Consider the following 21607-nt stretch of genomic DNA (forward strand, 5'->3'; position numbering starts at 1 on the left):
CTTTCCTAAAATGTTGGCATAATGTATGCTCCCATTAATGACCTTTTAGAAAGTTATAAATCACCATGGCTTCTTTTTAGTGCTTCTCTTAGCAGACTTCTCTACCACACATTTATTTGTCATTATTGGCCACATCTTTTCTTGTGTTGGCACTTTCAGCCACTTTTCCACCTGCCTCTTTTTGGTCTCTTTCTCTAGCTTCGCTTCTTCAGTTTCTTTCTAGATACTTGTATATCACATTGTTCTGCTCTGGCTCACTTTTCTAGTCTCTCCTTCGGTAAGTTTATGGTTTCAACTATAATCTCTAGCCCCAGTGTACCAAAGAGGTGGCCCAAAGGTGCCTTCACCTGAATGAAAAAAGGGTTTCCTTTCCTGAAGATGTCTTATTGTCACAATCCAGAAAACTGTGGTAATAACCATTCAATCACTGTTCAATATTCTACAATAAGACCCCTGAACTGTGTGGTGTACAAGCACCACAATCATCACTGTCAGCTGTGTTTTCTCTTCCTCTCCTGAGTCCACACATCTATATTAAAACCTTCTCCTGGATATCTCCAGCTGGATGTTTTACAGATACCGCTAATATAAAAGATCCATTGTCTAATTTATTATCACCCCCTTTTCAAATACTCCTTATGCATTTCTTTTCTTAGTAAATGAGACTCTCATTCACTTAGGGGCATAACTTAAAAACCTGGATTCATTCTAGGCTACTTCTCTCGATTCACATCTGATATGTTACCAAGTCCTCCAGTTTTGATCTCATATTCTTCAAATCCATTATCTCTTTCCAGTCCTTAGGGCTGCTATCCTGACCATCCCTTTTATAGACTAAAAATAACTTCTTCACTGGTCTTCCTGCTTTTTGCCTTGCCTCCCACACTGCAGCTAGGAAAATTATTTAACAAGCAAATTAAATCTCTATCATGAGGAAAATCTTTCAATGTCCAAATGGTCAACAGGCTACAATCTAAACTTTGTAGTATGACTTAAAAAGCTCTTTATTTTCCAACACTTACTTACTGGTTTTGCCTCATTTCTGGAAATTCTCTAAAAGCACCCTGTGCTTCAGCTATATGGATCTACTTTCAAATCCCCAACATGCCAAGCTCTCTAGTAAGTCAGTGCCTTTGCAGCTGCTGTCCTTCTGCTTGGAATTCCCTATCAGTCTTGCTGGCTGGACAAACTCCTACTTACATTTCAAGCCCCAACTCTAGAGTTATTTACCCTCCTTTAAATTGTTTGGGTGGACTTAAGTGCTTCTGCATTTGAGTTCCTTGCTGATATGGTACACACCCATACTGTAGCGATTTTAACATTTTTATTATTTATTTTATTAATTAGTGTTTCCAAACTAGGTTGTAAGCTTCTTGAGGGTAAGGACTATGAGTAATCTCATCTTTACATCCCCAGCACTCAACACAATGACTGGCATTGAATACTTACTAGACACTTGACTGAATGAGAAAACAAATTAGTTGTTAAGTAGTAAGAATTGTTTCTAGGCTAGGGCTTAAACTTAAGCTATTGATTTTCACTTAAGAACCTTTAAAAATCATTGTAAAAAATACCTAATGGATTAAAAGAAATTTAAGAACAGAAAAGTAAAATAAACCTTGTATTATTTCACCATCCTGATGCCTGTTAGAATAGTTACTCGTTACTTTTGGTCTTTGCCCATATATAATGTGTGTTTATGTTTACATATGTAAATATTAATTTTTATATATATTTTTACATAGCTATAATTAAGATCCACAAGCACTTTCTGTCCTATCTACTTTTGGAAGAAGGTAATTTAAATCAGTGGTGGCTAGACTTTCGCAGGTGAATTTAGGAGAAAGTTATTAGGCTATTTCTGTCCTGTCTACTTCAGATATGCATCGCCTTGGTTCAGCATGCATTTCTTGGAAGAAGCAGAGTGAAGTCAGAAGACCTGGAAGGGGTTCGAGTGCTGCTGTTCACTACTTGAATGGCCCTGGTTAAGTCACTGAATGCCTCAGGTTTTCACTTTCCTCCTCATTTTTGAGTGTCAGAGCTGATCATTTGTCTGCAAGCACTTGGTGAACTTCAGTGTCACTGAGGTACAGTAGTCTTCCCAGGGATAATGGTCTCTGTTTTGGCTGTATCAGTTACCCAAGGTCAACAACAGTCTGCAAGCAGATTATCCTCTTTCTGATATATGGTCAGAAGGTCAGTAGTAGCCTAGAGCTATGTCACTGTGCTTACATCATTCACTTCACTTTATCTCATCATGTAGGCATTTTATCATCCCACATCATCACAAGAAGCGTGAATACCGTACAATAAGATATTTTGAGAGACCACGTTCAATACAACATATTGTTATAATTGTTCTATTTTTATTAATGCTGTTAATCTCTTACTGTGCCTATTTTGTAAATTAAACTTTGTCAAAGGTATGTATGTATAAGAAAAAAACTGTATACATAGGGTTCTTCTGTGCTATTGTGGCTTCAGGCATCTACTTGCGGGGATGTCTTGGATATATTTGTGGTAGATAAGCGGAGTACTACTGTATTAGTAACACTGCGGCAATAGCTTTGCCCCTCTTTGCCCCTTTGCCTCCTGGTGAGGACCTGACAGCCGGGCAGAATTGTTGCCGATGGCTTCACAATGATTCACTCTACGTGAAGTGCCCTCCTAGACCGAAGCTGCGGCGTGACTCCTGGGCCATAACCCCTTAACAGCCAGGGCACCCCAGGGCAGCAGAGGATGGGCAAAAGCAGAGTCTGAGATTCTGGGGAAACCTTTCCTTCTAAAGCTGTGAACTGATCATCAAAATATGCAAACATTCATCGTTAACTGCAACTTGTAAAATCCCCAATACAGTGTCGACCAGTTGTTACTTTGCTCTGTCTTAGGTGCTGACGCATTCATCCTGCAATTTTATCTGCCAGTTTAGAGATCTTTACTCCTTGTCAGATTTAAGTGAGGGGGCAATCTGTAGTTCTGGAAAGCCAGCAGAAAATAAATAATCTCAGTTTTCAGTTGGCGTTTGAACATCCTTCAGCACATCCACGTTTAAAGCTGTTGTAAGCAGCATTAGTTATTACTATCCTTGAAAAAAAAAAAGGCGCTTAAACCAATTTCCAACCGTGAGGACTGAGCTCATCCCCCCGTGTCGGGATCGGCGTGGCTACCCGAGCATGGGCCTGCAGCTCCGCCGCCCCGGCAGGCCGGCCCCTCGCTGCCCCGGCCAGGTGGCAGCCGGCGAAAGAACGCAGCGCCACCTGGCTCGGCCGGCGACGTCCGCACAAAGAGCGGAGCCGGCGGCCGCCGGGCCGAGCCACAGAAAGTAGTCCCGACCACGCCGGTACCGATGTTGTCCGACGTCGCTTCACGCCCTCCGCAGGGAAAGAATCCCATCGGAATGTGCCGCCGGGCGGTCTTTCCCCGCCAGCTCGCCTCTGTTTTCCTGGCCGACCGCCCGGGGTCTCCAAGCGGAGGTCGTACGCGCGGCCCCTCACTCCCTCTCCTAAGTGCACGGGAGGCGACCCCGAGGGAGGACCCGGTCCGCGCGCAGGGAGACATTCGCGAAGAACCGCGCGGTAGCCGCCGTATCCCTGCGCCGCTGCGTGATAGGAAGGGACTGAATGAGGACCTGCGCGGGGAAGCGGGGCGCCGGGGGAGGAGGCGGCGGGATGGGAGCCGACGCTGGCGTCGCGCGAGCGCCGGGCAGAGCGGCGCGGTAGGGAGGGCGGCGGCGCGCGCGGAGCCTTGACGTGCCCCTTTCTTTCTTCTCTCTCGGGGAAGCTGAAAGCATGAGCGTGCAGACCTGCCGCTGCGGCGGCCTCCCCGGCTCCTCGCCTCCCCCTCCTGTGGCAGCCCCTCGCCGGTGAGAGAGGAGAAGGCGAGAAGGGAAGATGGGGGCCGTCCTGAGGAGCCTCCTGGCCTGCAGTTTCTGCGTGCTCCTGAGAGGTGGGAAGGGGGTGCGGGAAAGTTGGTGGGATTTGGTGGGGAGGTGGCCTTGTTTCGCGTGTGTCGGGGGGGAGGGGAGGGAGTGAGTCGAGGAGAAGGGGTAGAGCAGCGAGGAGCGGCCTGGTCGCGGGGACGGAGAGAGAGAGGGGCCCGGGAGCAGGGGCCGTGCGCTCGCCGGGCCACCGTGCGGACCCCTGCCTAGGTTTCCAGACCTGCTCCGGCCAGATCGGAGCCTCAGTCCGGGCTGCTTGTTTTGGGGAACGCCTGGAGCCGCATTCTGTCGGAATGACCGAGGGTCTGTCTCTGTGCCTGTCTCAGCCTGGAGTCATCAGGGAGAAGGGTCTTTGTATTTTGGTTTTCTAAATGTTTTAGCCCAAGATGCTCTAACCTTGGTTTTCTCCTTCGAAGCCCCCACCTTTTCCATGCCTCTTCGGTGAACTTTTAGAGCCCTCTTGCAATTTTTCCAGGCCTTGTTGCAACTAATAATTGGCTTCAGTTGTGGGTATAAGGATCTTGGGTGAGGACACAGTTGGAAAGTGACTGGAGGTTATAGGTCGAGCGTTTTCAGCCTTGGAAATCTGCTGAGCTTCAGCTCATAATAAAATAGAAACGTTGCCCTTGTAACGCATGGTGTTCAGGACTTGCCCCTATTTTCGGAGCAAGCAAGTGTACAGTTAGCACCGACTAGGAAAGTCATCCTTCCATGGAGAAGCCGACCCTGGGACCCACGTTTTCATTTTCTGCGCTCCCTGGGGGGTTTCTTGGCACCTTGGTAAATAACATAGGCTCGTCTAGATAATTTGCTCCCAGAATCGCGTAAATTCGATGGTCCTGTGGTTTTTTGAATTGGTCTGCAAAGCTGTCACATAAGCTGTGACTTTTATTTTGTGCCAGTTCGCTAAGGTTTTTGACTGGCCCGCAAAATTTCAACAGCTCTTCTCTAACTTGTTTGAGGTGGTGACGAGCCTGATGCTATTGAGCATTTACAGCAGAGGCATTTAAGTACTGATGGGTGCAATGGCTTTGTAACCAAAAATGGTTTTGTTAAAAGTCTCACTTGTGTTCATGGTCATTTCTTTTCAAGTGTAGGACCTCTTGAGTGTATGGAGATTTTTAGTTATTTAACAAGCTAAACTTTTTAATTAAGCATCCAAAACTCACTGAAGTTTACAGAACACGATAGTAACTAACGATCTTGCGCTATACCAGATAAGCCATTTCTGTGTGTACATATATATTTTGGATAAGCATGACTGACTTTTTTTTGAGGAATTTTTTTCTTTAGTCTTCTACAAGAATTTTACCTTTGCATGTTGTATTTATTTGTACTTAATAATGATGATCCACCGTAAGCATATTCCAAATGATTTCCACACGTAAACCCCAGAAAGGTGGTGCTCATTTAATTTTCTTGGCAGAGAATTTAATGCAGTGTTTCATGTTCGAGAAGCTTAGTAAGTACATGTTTATTATACTATACACCCTGGTGAAAGGGGATTTTGCTATAGCTGTGAGAAACAGTTGTATTTGACAGAATATGTATATATTTTAAGATAGAAGGTTAATAGGATTAGTAAACATGAAAGTAAACAGATTGATTGAAGTGCTGGGGATATTTAATTCATAACCTGGGATGCTTCTGGTTGCCCAGTTATATTTCTTGGAGGGGAAGGGTGTGATGTAAATGCCATTTGTTTATATTAACTCTAGACTAGAGTTGGGTTTGTTCACTACTGGAGTTTAAAGAAGTTGCATTTGAAGTAATACACTGAAGTCTGATGTTATATAACAAGGACTGAAAGAATTAATAGTTTAAATTGCCTCATTTCCACTAGCAAAGTTTACAGAAGTGGAGCTCTCATTTTAAATGTAGCATAATAATGGTATAAGGTGGTCTTTGAATTTAACAGTACTTAACTGTGAGTACATATTTGAATTAAAACTTTTTTGAAAACTGTTTTGTGAGCGGTTTTTATTCCTAATTCAGGTTCTTTTTGTTCCTTGATAATGTCATTTTCTGTTGCAATAGTGGACTCTGGAGAGGAAAATGTGATTTATTTGTTGCAGTAAGATAATTTTTATTCACAGAACTGTTGGAGCTTTAACATCGGGAAGGTGGGATGATGAGAGGATTTGGGAGACCTTTTGTCCTGTAGCCTTGTTTAAGCAATAGCTGAAAGGCAGGGAATGAATGCTGGCATCGTCTGGGCTGCATCTGTGTCCCTATCAGCTGAGGACAAGGTGTAATGGAAAGATTTGGGGGTTTCAACACTAAAATCCTGTGTTTAAAGTCCATAGTTCACTACTTAATAACTATGTTGTCTAGTCAGTCAGTTTCTCTGGGCCTCAGTTTTTTTTACCTGTAAAATGTGGGTAGTAATAACAGTTTAATTTCTGGGCTTATTGGACATATTAAATGAAATAGTGAATATGAAGTGATTTGCAAATGTTATTTTTGTTACAATTTTTGCTTGTGGACATATCCTCAAATACTGAGGATTTGAGATTTAGTTTGTGTAAGATTAACCAATTTTTAAAGGTAAAAGAGATCTTGATCACTGTGGTCTAACTGCTTCATTTGGGAAACTCAGATTGAGAGATTATAACTTGATCCTGCAGCTAAGTAAGGTAGAGCAGGGATTTGTTGTTCATTTTTCTTTTCTTAGCAAATACGTATGGAATACTCACTTTATAAAGCTCTAGTGGTATAGTGTGAGCAAAACAGACGTGGTTCCTGCTGTAATGGACTTCAACATCTAGGTCGCCATTCTTACCGTTCTCTTAGTTCTACCTAGGTACTGATTAGAAAAGTTTTTATTTCTGATTTTCTAGAGGAAATATGTTTACAAGAATATGTTGTGGAAACCATCACGGTGTATGATCTGTAAATACTATGTTTCAGCTTACTTTGAGGAGGCTTTTGTTGTTTTATAAAAATTCTTTGCTCCTTAACCTTTTTTTGTTGTTTTGGTGGGGTGGTGGTAAATACTGTCCAAAAAAGCCACTGTTTCTCATCTTATATTTTTATAGCATGGTCCTTAGAAAAGTTTTCTCTTTAATACCAGGTATAGTGAAGTGTTGGGGAGGTAGAATGAATTTTGGAGTGGGAATCAGAAGAATTAGGTTCTGATTCTAAGTTCACCATTAGCTTAGCTGTGTGACCTTGGACAAGTAACTTAATCTCCTTAAGCCTTAGTATCTTCATTAGGATAATGAATACTTCTGTTGCAGATTCATAATTCATATTAACACACTAAGAGCTCTGAGAGGTCCTGAGGTAGAGAGACCAATTTTAACTTTAAGTCACTATTTCCCAAACTTGACAATGAATTTTTTCATAACCCTTTTAACATTCTGCTGAACCTTTGTTCCAAGTAACAGGCTTGAAGAGAACTAGGTAACTTTTTAAGGGTTAGGTTGATGCATGTGAATTGATACTTGCTGACAGTTTCATATAGTTCAGTTTGATACCTTCATCCTTACTTACTTGGCCTTAGGTTTGCTCATCTGGCTAGGAAATAATTTGACTGGTTGTGAGTGAAATTTTAAGGTTTCAGCTCATTGTTATAATCAGGTTTAACAATGATTTCCCATGGTTCAGTTTTTCAGAGTTTATTTTTTTCCCATTAATTGGAGGTTTTTCCATTTGCTGAACTGAAATACTGTTTCCGTATAAGTGATGCATGCTTTGGCAATCTGAAGGACTGTCTTTTTTGAATATCAAAGAAGATTTTGTGGAGGGGGTATATAAATGGAAAATATTTTGAATAATTTGAATATATTTATATTGGGGAAACAAGTATCAGAGGTTGTGGTTCTGTTTAGGCCATGTGTAATTACTCTGAGAAAATCCATTTTCATTATGGAAATTTCATTGCAAATTTTTATTCAGAGAAGATTATAAAGAACGGCACTCTATCAGAAAAGTTATAGGCTTTGTTGACAAACCAGCCAAGTTCAAATACCACTTCATGTAGCCTTGCCTTGGACAAGTTACTTAGCTTTCCTCTCCTCAGATGGAGATAATACCTTGCAAGATTTCTGTGAGAACTGATGGAATAATGTTTGCAAAGGTATAGTTCAGTGCACAGTCATAGACTTTGACCAAATGATCGCTATTATTAAGATGGTTACATGAAAAGAAATATTAATGTTCAGAAAAGACGAGTAAAACATTTTAGTACTAGGCACTGTTTTAGGCCAATGGTTTTTGAGCTTTTTTGACTCTTCTGCAACTCAAATACTTTTAATTAAAATTCATATCTTTAAATTGGTATTTTTGTTTTCTTCAACTGAAATACTTTGGCTCCATGAAATACTTTTACTTCTGACTTTTCTATTTTGTTTTATATAAACAAGATGGCCACTATCTATTAAATTTATTTTACTTTCATAAGGATCGAAACTTTAGCAATGTTTTAGGTGATGAGTATACATAAACTAGAGGATAAATAGTTCAGTTGATTGTGATACTTATTTAAGAGTTAAGTATGGAAAAAGTATGGAAAAAATAAGTTTACCAAAACATTATCTAATGGAGAAATGTTATTAATTATTTGTTTACAATTAAAATTATTCAGTTGATGGACTTCTCCGTGCAGGATTAAGGATTCTCCCTCAACGCTCTACTGAGTTTCTGCATTGCCTGTTTTGCTCTTTGTATGAGAGTCTTTATGTATCTTCTGTAAGATGAGCCTCCTCTTAATGAATAGAACTCTGCTCCATGTGAGTAACTTTGAAATTCAGTCAAATACATGGACTAGGTAACTTAAGAACGGGATATTAGCCCTTGAATTTCCATTTAGAATATAATTATTCATAAGTACAAGGAAAACAGTGTTGTTTGATTATTAGCAGCGCATGCTTTGGTTTCCCAAGCTGTCTTTGTTATTTGTGGCAGGTCCATCCTCACAGAAGTTTCAGGACATTCAAATGTGAGACAGGAAAATACTAAAATGTGCCTGGGCTCTGTTTGGTGAAAAGTACTGGTACTTCAGTGCTGTGATCCTGTTGCCTGTAGAGTAACTTGCTAATTTCTGTTTCTTTGCTGGGAAGGATTAGCAGATGGGGAATATGAAATGAAGTCATATTTTTAGGCAAAAAAATAAATATTAAGTGAATTTTTAAGTTATTAATGGACAGTAGGCCTGAAGTTTGATAAGACTTAGTAAAAGTGAAAATGTGGGTGTGAACATAATCAGTAGTAATCATATTTTACAAGAAAATAGTTACCCAGATATTGGAAAATGGTACCTTTATCAAATTATGTATGTTTGAGCAGGACGCCACTTTCTCTAATGGCCTTGGTTCATAGTCACCTTATCACTCCTACGTCAAAACCACATCAAGTAAAGGACGTAGGGACAGAGGTCTTCCTCACTGTCTAGTTTTATTGGGTGTGTATTTAAGTATGTCCGTATATCCAATTTAAAGATACTGTGTTTTGCAAGTCTGAAAAAGCTAACAGCTGAAATTCATTAGTTCATCTTCAGCTACACATTATATAGTCTTTATTTGGAACAGTTTCTTGATTTTTGCCAGTGAAGACAATAGTCCTTTGTTAGGTAAAAAATATTTCAGGAATAGATATTTTTTCCTTCATATGCCCCCATGTACCAGAGCTTTGCACATATTAGGTATTCTAAATTTTGCATTTAAAACAATATAAAAAGATGTGAATTTCTGTTACATTTCTATAGTCTGGAGTCTCATTTTGTGTTTTGTCTCACATGATTTATTAGATACAGTGTAAATTTATAGATACAGTACAGATACATATAAAACTACTATGAAGTCTTTTTTTAAGCACAGATTAGATAGGGAAAAGTAATCATACTAGTCAGAAATAAATCAGCATGTTTATATCTGAAGCTGAATTTGCACTGTGGATTATGTAATGTGTTTCCTGGTTTTAGGATATAGCTATTGCATTGGTCATATAAATAGTGTGCTCCAGTAATTTTTGAAACCAGCTTTTAAAAAAGATATAATTCACATACCATAAAGTTCTCCATTTTAAAGTTTCCATCCAGTTCAGTGGTTTTTAGTATATTCACAAGGTTGTACAACCATCACCTCTATCTAATTCCAGAACATTTTCATCCCCACAAAAAGAAACCCCATGCCCCTTACCAGTCACTTCGCCTTTCTCCTTACCCCAACCTCAGGCAACCACTAATCTATGTTCTGTTTCTATGGATTTGCCTATCTGACCTCTTCATATAAATAGAGTCATATAATAGGGCCTTTTGTATCGGGCTTCTGTCATTCAGTATAATGTTGTAGCATGTATCAATACTTTATTTCTTTTTATGGTTGATATATGAAGTACTTTTGAATGAGTGTGGGTTTGATCATTGAAATCTTTATCTTGAGAAATATTTCTGAAGTCTCTGCTTTTGCATTTCTAGAAATAGAGCTTAAAAAAAAACTCCAGGTTCCTATTTTTCTGTTGGAGGAGCACTCAGTAGTTTACTAGGATCTTTTCTTCTGTGTATTGACATATGAATAGCCCTGTATCAGTTCAAAACCTTTTTGCTAAATTCATGTCTAGATTAGAATCATAGAAATTACCTGGCCCATCTTATAAATTTGAAAGCTAAATGGCTAACCTGAGGCCAGATTGCTGGTACTCTTGAGAGTAATTTTATATGTAGTGCATTCTGCATCTATCTGATTTTACCTGGGCCTTACTATGGTTTTCAAAGTGATAACAATCATTTCTGATAGAGAAGAATAAATAAATATCTGTGTAATTTTAGAGTTTGCAAGTAGGGGATTTGTCATAGTAATGTTGAAACAAATCTGGATTTAGGTAAGGAGAGACTTTATTTGTAAGGATTACTGCAATAGAGAGAATGCTTTGTAAGATTTGCAGGCATCTCAAAATCAGATGCAAAAGCACTTTTATAGAGAAGGGTGAGCAGAGCTAGCAGGAACTTTGTAGGGGTGCAGGCCAAGAGGATGGGGGTGAGCATATTGCATGAGCAGGATAGTTTAACTGGAATTGTTTTTTCCCTGATGTCAGCTGATGCTTGGAATAAGTGTTAAAGGAGGAAGTTCTCCATCTACTTGCTTAAGCTTAGAGCAAGCCAAAATTTAGGGGCTTGTGGAGAAGAGCCTGACTGAAGTTTGATCAAGCCGTAGTAATGGCAATTGTGAGTACCGGTTCAGTCCTCCTGTTGTTTAAAACCAAATTTGTCATTATTAGGGATATGTTTTAGTCAACTCAGGCTGCTATAACAAAAATAGTATAGACTTGGGGGCTTATAAAGGGCAGAAATTTATTTCTCACAGTTCTGGAGACTGGAAGTCCAAGGTCAGGGTGCCAACATTGGCGGGTTTTGCTGAGGACTCTCTTCCCTTTTGCAGACTGCTGACCTCCCATGGTGTTCTCACAGGGCGGAGAGCAGAGAGAGGAAGCAAGCTTTCCTGACTCTTACAAGGGTCCTAAGCCCATTCATGAGGACTCATCCTTAAGACCTCATCAAATTCTAATTACCTACAAAAGGCCCCTCCTTTTAATACTGTAAATTGGGGGTAGGGTTTCAAACTATGAATTTTGGGTGATGCAAATATTCTGTCCATAACAGGATAGAGTAAGAGTTACTGTGAAGTTGGTCTTCCTAAATTTGGCCTGATTATTTATATAGGTGAAGGCCGTTAAGGCTTGCTTTGCTGGTAGCTTTTATAAGGAATCTTAGATTGGATATTTAAAAGCCTCTTGAGGCCAGGAAGCCATGTCAAGAGCTCACCATCAGGTTTTACTTTGAGGACCATAGATTTGAGTGAATTCCTGAGGTTCCCAAAATATCCTAGAGCTTTCCTGAAAGTGACCTTGCTTATTACTTCATCTTTAAGGCTGGGAACTCTGTAAACCAGGCACCAGTCCAGTTTTCCCAAGAGGACTGTAAGCATTGGCTGGTAAAGAGCCATAACTTCTTAAAGGTTTCTGGTCATAGTTGTTTAAATGAGCACACTTTCAAATACGGCATTCCAGTCAAAGCCTTGGTTGCATAACCAGTGTCTCTAACTATGAGGACAGACTCTTATCGATCCTATGAAAATAACTATATTGCCATGAAAATAAGAATGCTCAGTAAGAGTTTTTGAATTATGAGAGTCAGGGAGGGAGAAAACGTGTGTCATATTTCCATTTCCACAAGTGTAGTTTGCTTCAATTGTTAATGAGTTGTAGATAGCTTAAGAGAAAAAGGAAAAGAGCTCCTTATATCTAGAAAATGGAACATTAAAATATCAGCAGTATTTCAGCAATATTTTAAGCAAAACCCGTATCATCCCTTCATCATTTTATTCAGTTCTGTGTAATTCTTGTTCTGCTAGATCTTGGATTACCAGTCTTATGACTCTACCTGCTTCTCCATTAGCTTTTTGGATATCCTGATTTAGTTCACTGGTATAATTTCAAAATTATTTCAGTGATACCATCAGAACCTTGTGCCCAAGAGTACTTTGTATATATAGTCCTTTTAACAGTCCTTTTTTTTTTTGTTGAAGACTAGCTTTCAGGGAAGCATCAGAGTAAAACAAAAAACTGTAGATGACAGAGGGCTTAAAATGATGGTGATTAACTTATTACTGATGATTTTAAAAGTTTGCTAATAATGTAGATGATGGTAAAGTTTGGTTGTTTTTATGGCAATCAAAACAAAATCAAGTTAATCCAATAAAGTCTTGGATAAAATATAAGCATAATGATTAACTTTTTAAAAACAGAATGTATGTTATATCTAATTCATGACTACAAATGAATATAATCTTTGTGTAGTAGGAGAAAAAACCTTTTGTAACTTCCTTGTTAAAAGTAGACCAATAACTGAAGAAAATTTTATCACTTTTACGTAAATATGTTTGGTACTAGAGGACTTTTTGAAATTTTTGAATAGACCCATCAGATCTTTGCTGGCTTTTGGCCACAAAAAATAAAATCCCTTTTTCATGAACTTCTTACAACTTTCTTTAACCATGTGGGTTTTGTGCTACATCCTTTTCTTTCTCATTCTGGAACATTTACTCATTTTACTTTAGGACTGATTTCTTTTTCCTTAATAAAAACACATCCTTCTTACCTTGCATACAAAGTGTCCTGTCATTGTAACTCCTAGGAGAGTCTCATTTTTATATACAATTATAACTTATAATTACAGTAACTTCTATTTTACAGAAAACTGTGAGTTGGATAACTATGAACTATTTGTCATATACTAGAATTTTGTAGTAGACAGGCAGAGCTTATGAATATAAATTTTAGAACTTTTTATAGCCATACACTTCCTGATATAGTAAACTACTTAATGTGGCAAAAATGAATCTATTCCTTAAGAGACTCAAATATATGTAGCTTCTCTGTACCATGAAAATAAGAGGCAAAAAAACTATATAAATTTGAAATGCTTATGCTTCAGTGTTTTTTCTTTCTTAGAAATGAGCTAGGTACTTAATGAATATCCATCCATGAATTAGCGTAAGTCTAAAATTTTAAGTTATCAAATGATTCTGGAAACTTACCTTCAGGTTGCCTCATTACAAAACATAATTATTGTTGAAATAAAATTTGTAAGAATGATGATTCAATTTGCCTAAATACAAATGTAGATGTAATGCTAGTTTATTTTACCAGTAAACCTGTAAAAGTTTAGGAAGAACATAACCAAATAGAAGAAAAATGAACGCTGTCTTATACTTAATGCCAGTAACTCAGAAGACATAGCTATTTTTATTAAACCAATAATATTGAACCAGTCTCATTTGTCAAAAATTTACCTATATGTTAACTTAGATTCTTAAAACATTTGGGTTAGTTTCTATAAAAATATATTTGGAAGTATAAGAAGTTTAATTTCCTTAATTTCTAGAACTCTTAGGAATATTTAATTCATATAAGCATTTACTTCCTTTCAAGCCAATCAGAGTGGAACTCCTTTAAAGTATTTTATAATCTAAAATTATGACTGGTAGTACTGTCTGGAGGTAGGAACATATTTTATATCATATAACATTCAATATACTAAAAACTGTACATTAAAATAAAGTCACTGTATATAAAGGCCTTAAAAAAATCATAAAGGATTCATTGAAAACTATGAGTGCCCACTAAGATTGTTGCATGTTTGACATGGTGCAGCCTGAGAGGTGGCTGAGAACGTCAGGCATGGGGACGTGTGAGTTGGTGTTTGGAGTCAGGCTTTGGTGTCAGACCTGAGATTGTTTTCTGTCTCATACACTTATTAATTGAGTGGTCTTGAGTTAGTTTACATCTTTGAGCCTTGATTTCTTCATCTGTAAAATAGGTGTAATGATACCACCTACCTCAGAAGGTTCTGAAAAAATTGAAGGAGACACTATGGTGAAACATGAAGCATGCTGCTGAGTTATAGCTGCCATTCTTACCATCATCATTTGTATATCGCTCTTGTAGTCTGTTGGCATTTTTGACATCATTTTTGGAAGAGTAGAGCTGTGGTTATGGGAAAGCACTAACAGTAAACATCAGAATGAGCAGATTTTTGTGGGAAAACATGGAGTGCAGAAGCAAGAATCTAGGTTTCTTATTGACTTTGTGACCATGGGTAGGTCACTTCTCTGTGTCTTAGTTTTCTTAGTTACCAGGTGGGTAACATCTGACTTGACCCCTGACCCTTAGCCCTCACAGAGAGGTTGTGGGGAACAAAATGGAATCATACATATTAAATTATTTAAAAAACACAATAATATGCAGATATGATGGGTTTGTTGTTCTTGTTAGGAAGATTAAGGACTAGAGGAGCTTTGGTAAATGGTGTGCTGAATGGGGAGTCCATCAGCAAAGGCTACTTGAACAGCATCACTGCTCACATTTTGTCTAGAATTGGTTATTAACTAGGCTGTATCATCATGAGAAGAAAATTTATTTTAAATGCCCTGTGTAGAAGATATGGTGTCCTATTTTACTCCTCTTTTCCTCCAGTGTTTGGGGCAGGGAGCGTGGCTCCCCCAGCAGCACAGCTCCACCTAGATGTTGGTCTTTGGGGAGGTCAGTTGACCTCTCCTGACATCTGTGCTCATTTCTACAGTGAGGAATTGAGAGTAGATCCACTCAAGCAATCCACTGACCACCCTGCCACCCATGTCCTCCCTGCTGAAGCACTCACTCTCTTCCTGGGGTGCTGCACACACTGATTTGTCTGATTTTACTGCCTTGCCAGCCCCTTCCTCCACATCTGTTCTCACATTACAGGTCAGTCTTTTCCAATGGCCACCTTCAGTGTCTTCTTGTTGCTCTTGGGATAAAGACAAGCCCCTTCTTTAGGCCTCAAAGCCTGTCCTGGTCTGCCTGTCTTTCTTTTCACCTAGAAACAAACACACAAAAAAACCCCAAAACCATAAATACACATATACAAAACATACGAAAGCATACAAACAGACAAAATAGAGAGTTTATAGCTTCAGTTTGAAGGTTTCAGTTCACTGGTGGTTTACTTAATAAAAAGCTAATTCTTGTCCTTCCTTTACCTTTATATTTTTACCATATTTGTGTTTTTGTCAGATAAGCGAGTTGAGATTACCTGCTCAGTCAATAATGAAGGCTAAAGTGTCCCCACCAGTATTTATGGAAGAGACCTTTAGGATAGATTGTCTTTTCCCTGATGTATAATCTTAAGGAAGCTGTGGACTAAATTTTGGGTAAAGGACCGAGCAGAAGGCTGTCTGGGTGTTCCCAAAGCTCATCTGAGTAGATACAAGACCCAGTTCGTATTTTTAACTTCAGGTCTCTGAGTCCCTCATGAGTCCCTAGTAGGGAGAAGGCAGCCTTAAAACTTGAGGGACTACAAGAAGTTGAGGGGTTGGAGTGGGAAGGGGAAAGGTCTGATGGGGTGGATAGAGGAAAGGAGGAGATTGGAATAGCAAAGGAGGACAGATAAAGGATGCAAGGGAGCTAAAGGGAAATTGAGGGTGGTAAAAAGGAAGAAGGAAGAGCAGAGGGTGATGGGAAAAGAAAAGTTTTAGATGAGCCAGTTTGGGCAATCCCAAGTTTCCCAAGAAGGACATTGAAGTTCTAAATTGTTTGTAGTAAAATTTTGCCATTTTTGAAGATGTTGAACTGAATTAGTGCTGTAATGGTGAAGCATTCAGTCACTGGGAGTAGAGGCAGGGCCCCCAGTGGAGTGAGAGCAACCTAATGAGATTAGATGATTAATCAGGCATAACTTAGAGGAGTTGGGAGGGAGTATGAATTTGTGAGGAGCCAAGAAAATGCCTGGTGGTGTCTCCACTAGCGGAGTCAAGGGGCAAAAGGAGGCCTCCTCACAGAAGAGCAGGGGAGAGTCCTGCTCAAGAGTCAGAGTGTGATTTTTGTTTGAAGAACCAGAGATAAAATTTACTTGAAAAATTTTTGAAAATTTGCTTGAAAATATCAAAGTAACTCCTCAACAGACAAGATGTCTGGAGCCCTGGTTCAAGAATTGAACTCAGGGAAAGATCCATGAGTCTCTGAACAGAAGAGGAGTTTAAATGATTCACAAAGTTTCAGTATTGACATGGTGATGGTGTGGGTTCATAGGTGAGGTCCAGTCCCTAGCCATGTTATGTCACCATACAAATGCCACACACACACACACATACATACATACATACATACATACATACATACATACATATCCCCACTCAGGGAGAAACGTTATTTGAAAAGACTGTTGTAATAGGGAGAATGCTCAGCACAAGATAGGCAGGTGTCAAAAAATCAAACAAAAAAGCTTTTCTCTTATAGGTACAAGTGAAGAGTGCCAGCAGGATCTTTGTGGGAGAGTGGGACAAGTAGGGAGTTAGCAGATGACATGACCAGGACACTTTAACAGATGTTTTTTTCCTGTGGTTAGCTAGTGCTTGGAATGTGTCCTTAAGAGAGGGTGTTCTGCATTGGCTTGCTTAAGCTTAGAACTAGCCAGTTTTGGGGTCTATGGGAGGAGAGAAGCCTAACTTTGGTCAAGCCAAGTCAGTGGGTAAGTAATGGGCATTTGTGAGCACTTGGCCCATACTTAATATAAAACCCTTTTACTTTATGACATATATGTTTTTAGATTGGGTTCTGAAAAATACCTTTTAAATATTAGTTAATATATTTACCATATTACTGTTGTGCAGTGAACTGTTCTAGGAATTGTGGATAAGTTTAGTTGTAAGATACAGCTCCTGTTGAAGGGGTAGAGTTCCTAGTTGAAATTGGAAATGTACTTTAAAAAAATACTAATATCAGTTGTAAAGATGGTAAGGGCTCAAAGAAGAAAAGCTGAGGCATTTGGAAAGTTTCATGGAGTAAGATTTGAATCTGGCCTTCAAGGAGTGCTTGCTGGGATAATGAGACAAGTGTGGAGTGAGCTGAAAGATAAATACACTGGTGGTGGTATGATGTACTCACTGTTGATGTGTTAAAAACCAGTTTGTATGATGCAGAGACTATGAAAGGTAAGTTAGAGTCATAGGTAGATGTCACCCGGTGGAAGCCTGAGGTGTTGAGGCTTTCTGTTTTAGGAAAAGGAGGTCTGAAAGCTTTTTGAGTTGGAGAAAGCAGAAATATTGGAAGTAGAAAAGGGAAGGAAGAGTGTTGAGATCACTTACTACTAGGGTACTTTAGGCATGAGGTCATGAAGGTCTAGAGTAGGACAGAAGTTCTAAAAATGGAAAAGGGACAGATTATAGGACGTGCTAAAGAACAATCAACAAGACAGTAATTGGCAGACCAGGAGAAAAGAGAGGCATCAAAGATAGCCTGGGATGCACAAGTTAGTTAGGGAAACTGTGGTACCTTTGACTCTTGAGGGTTTTTTGTTTTTGTTTTTGTTTTTGTTTTTTGTATGGGTTATTTGGGGAGAGAGGTGATTAATTTATTGGCAGGAAGAGATGGCCAACAGGATATTACAGATGCAGAACTGAAGGTTAGGCTGGAGACGATGATTTGAAAATGACCTGAATTGAATTTGTTGATTATATGAATAATTTTCTCTTCTATATTCTCTTACTTGGGGGACAACAGAGAGTCTTGGGGATACCTATGTTTGGGAAGTGGGATAAAGATTTGAAATTAAAGGGAGACAGAACACAACCAGAAAAACAAGAGTAATAGTTTAGGAGAACATTCTACATAGATAGGGGTATGGTCAGTATTGCTGAATGCTGTAGAGAGGTCCAGAACAAGGACTGGGAAAAGGCCGTTGGATAGGGTTATGAAGTCTTGGAGAAAGCAGTTTCAGTTGAGTGATGTGTGAGAAGTTTGACTAAGAGAGTGAATGGTTGGTGGTATAAAGTATATACCAATATTAAAAAACTTTGTGGTTAGAAGAGAGAGAACTATTATCTTTGTGATAGGAAGGTTAGGGGTGTTAAAGTTTTTTGATGGCAGGGACCTGGCAGGAGCCCTTGAAGATACAAGAAGTATGGAACAATTGATAGAGTTAAGTTGTAGAGAGGTTGTAGGGAGACTGAATCAAAAGGATTGCTTTAACCTGGAAGGGCAGCTTGTCATTTGAGAGGATGGGTGGGGTATAGAGATTTTTGAGGAGTGTTAAGATATTGGGGATGTATGACATTTATCTTGCTTCCTGCTTCACTGAAAATATTTTACAAGATGATCTGAGAATGAATGACTCACAAAGCATGGAATTTGTCTTCAGGAAAGCAGAATAAGTTTAGGAAGACTATTAGAGAAAGTTTGGTAGGAAGTAATAAAGGAAAACTAGGATTCCTAAGCACCTGTGAAGGTTCCACTAAAGAGATAATGAAGGTGGTTATTTGGGTTATGTGGGTGTTAGGAACGCAGAAGGTAAGCTTTTTGGAATGGGAGGGAGATACTGAGTACATAGTATATATGCTACAACTAGGGGCAAGTATGTGTGGGTCCTGTGTATTTTTTTAATAGGTAAAAATAATATTGAATATAAAATTGTATCTGTCAGATGTCCCATTTACTATACTGCTGAATAGATAATATTGTAGTAAGTATTCAAGTATCAGAAGGGTGGTTGGGTAGGATGAGCTCCAGGATTTCCTTTTAATAATGTAAAGTTTACATATCAGAAGGCTTGCGAGGCCTTAAAAGATCACAAAGGTTCTGTGTATTTTGTAGATGAGATCTTCAGTAGAAAGGTTAATGTTTGACTTGAAAGTCATAAAATACTTTCTGTGTTGCACAGTGAAGAGAACATCTCTGTCATCATAGAAAGTTTTGTTGAATAGTGGTGCTCCAGGTCTTTAATTACTATCAATACCAAGAAAATAAATGTCATAAATGTGGAATAGAAATATTTTATAGAATTTATACTACTTCAGTCCTAACAGCTTCAGCTTTCTCAAAGTTAGTATTATTTCATTAGGATAGACTTTATGTTTAGTTTTGAAATTAGGTCAACTAAAAGGTCATTCTAATAATAATATAAAACAATAAAATAGTTGGAGATTTCTGTCAGACTGTTTATTTAACAGTTTTATTAAGGTATAATTGATAGACAAACTGCACATATGTAAAGTGTAAAATTTAGTAAGTTTTGACAAATGTATACACCTTTGGAACCATCATGATCAATGGAATATAGCTATCACCACAGAAATTTGCTTGTGACCCTTTATAGTCTCTTCCTCTCATTCTTCCCCACCCTCCCTGCATACCTCCAGACAACTGATCTACTTTTTGCCATAATAGATTAATAAGAATTTTCTAAAATTTTATGTAAATGAAACAATGCAATATATACTCTTTTTGTCTAACTTCTTTCACTCTGCATAATTATTTTGAGATTCACCCATGTGAGATGTACAAGTAAGTCATTACTTTTTATTTTATGGATATATCACAATTTATTCATCGTTAGTGTTTTGATGACATTTGGGTTGATTGCCGTTTGGGTTGTTACAAATAAGCTGCTCTGAACATTTATGTACTGGTTGTTGTATTGACATATGCTTTTGTTTCTCTTGAGTAAATACCTAGGCATGGAATGGCTGGATCATACGGTAAGTTATATATTTAACCTTTAAAGAAACTGCCAAACTGTTTTCCAAAGTGACTGCCCCAAGTGGAGTATGAATGTTTCACTGGCTCCACATCCTTGCCAATTTTTGGTATGGCCAGGCTTTTTAATTTTATCTGTCAAACTGTTTGAACAAGAAAAGACAGTCCTGGTAGATTCAATTCCCTGTCTTGGATTTAAATGCTGCAAGAATAATATTTTGTTTGTGAAAAGATTTTAAGACTGCCTTTTATAGATTTACTTCCTCTTCTTTTTGGATAGTATTTGCTCACGAATGCTGATTTGAAACTCCATTTCTAAGAACAACACATTTCCTTCCTTTTTACTTATACAGTTTTACTTTTTGTTCTAGCGGCCCCTTTGTTGCTTTATGCAAACAGACGGGACTTGCGATTGGTTGATGCTACAAATGGTAAAGAGAATGCAACAGTTGTGGTTGGAGGTTTGGAAGATGCAGCTGCGGTGGACTTTGTGTTTGCTCATGGCTTGATATACTGGAGTGATGTCAGCGAAGAAGCCATTAAACGAACAGATTTTAACAAAACTGAGAGTGTACAGAATGTTGTTGTTTCTGGATTATTGTCCCCGGATGGGCTGGCATGTGATTGGCTTGGAGAAAAATTATACTGGACAGATTCTGAAACTAATCGGATTGAAGTTTCTAATTTAGATGGATCTTTACGAAAAGTTTTATTTTGGCAAGAGTTGGATCAACCCAGAGCTATTGCCTTAGATCCTTCAAGTGGGTAAGTTTGTGTAATACATAAAGGTTATTGCATCTCCTCATTTCTCTCCACTGGCATAGACCTCCTCTCACGCTCAAGAGAAAAGAAGATCAAAAAACAAATTTTAGATTCTTTGGGCTTCTTTGTCAAGTAGACTTGAATGTGGGAAATCATGTTGTGTTCTTAAAATACGGTGTTTATCTGTAAATAGTTTTGTGTTTCTAGTATCATTTATGGGTAAGCCATATTTTAATTCTTGGCTTTTCTTCTGTGTTTACTTTTTTGTAATTATGAGAGGATAATTGGAAGTCAGAGAAGAATAAAGACTTCACAAGAGTAATATTTGATAATGCAAGACTATAAAAAATCTGTATCTTATACTCATATATATATATATAATCATTTTGTAATACTAGCATCTTTTATATTAAACTGACATTAACATGAAAAATAAAAGTTACGTTGTTATATAACTCATTTCTAGTTAGTTAAACATGTTTGCTATAAAGGTTTATTTTCTAGTGAGAAGGGAATTGTATATATAGCTGTAGGTAAATCCCATTAGAAAATGTGAACTACATGCTTCTCTGTTACTATGCTTCATTCCTACCACACAGTATTCTTTGATATTTCTCTGTTAAATACATTGTCAGGCTAGAGTCTGTTGTGGCTACATATAGGTATAAGGTGTATCTAAACATGAACTTGAAATGAGCTAATAACGGTTGGTTAAAATCTAAAAATAAATAAAAACTGTGTTAGAATGCTTTCAAGTATGTTAGAATGCTTTAAAACTCATTTATATAAAGAAGTGGGTTAATACTATTTAATGAAGTAAAACTTGGGGAAAATGAAGGAAAGGTTTATATGTGCTCCTTTGTCTCGACAGGAGGTCCTATTGGTGACAAAGGTTAAAGA

At 38.3% G+C, this 21607-nt stretch overlaps 1 protein-coding gene across 1 annotated transcript in view; it reads left to right on the forward strand.

Annotated features, from left to right (window-relative positions):
* The first annotated feature begins 3433 nt into the window (after positions 1-3433).
* The window catches only part of LRP6 (LDL receptor related protein 6), a 164879-nt gene continuing 146705 nt past the window's right edge, over positions 3434-21607 (forward strand). The window contains exons 1-2 of the mRNA XM_037023007.2: positions 3434-3945; positions 20317-20710. Of these exons, the coding sequence (XP_036878902.1) occupies positions 3891-3945; positions 20317-20710 (449 nt within the window). The 5' untranslated portion in view covers positions 3434-3890. The remainder of the gene's footprint in view (positions 3946-20316; positions 20711-21607) is intronic.

This window comes from Manis javanica, chromosome 15, assembly GCF_040802235.1.
Source record: "Manis javanica isolate MJ-LG chromosome 15, MJ_LKY, whole genome shotgun sequence".
NCBI lineage: Eukaryota > Metazoa > Chordata > Mammalia > Pholidota > Manidae > Manis > Manis javanica.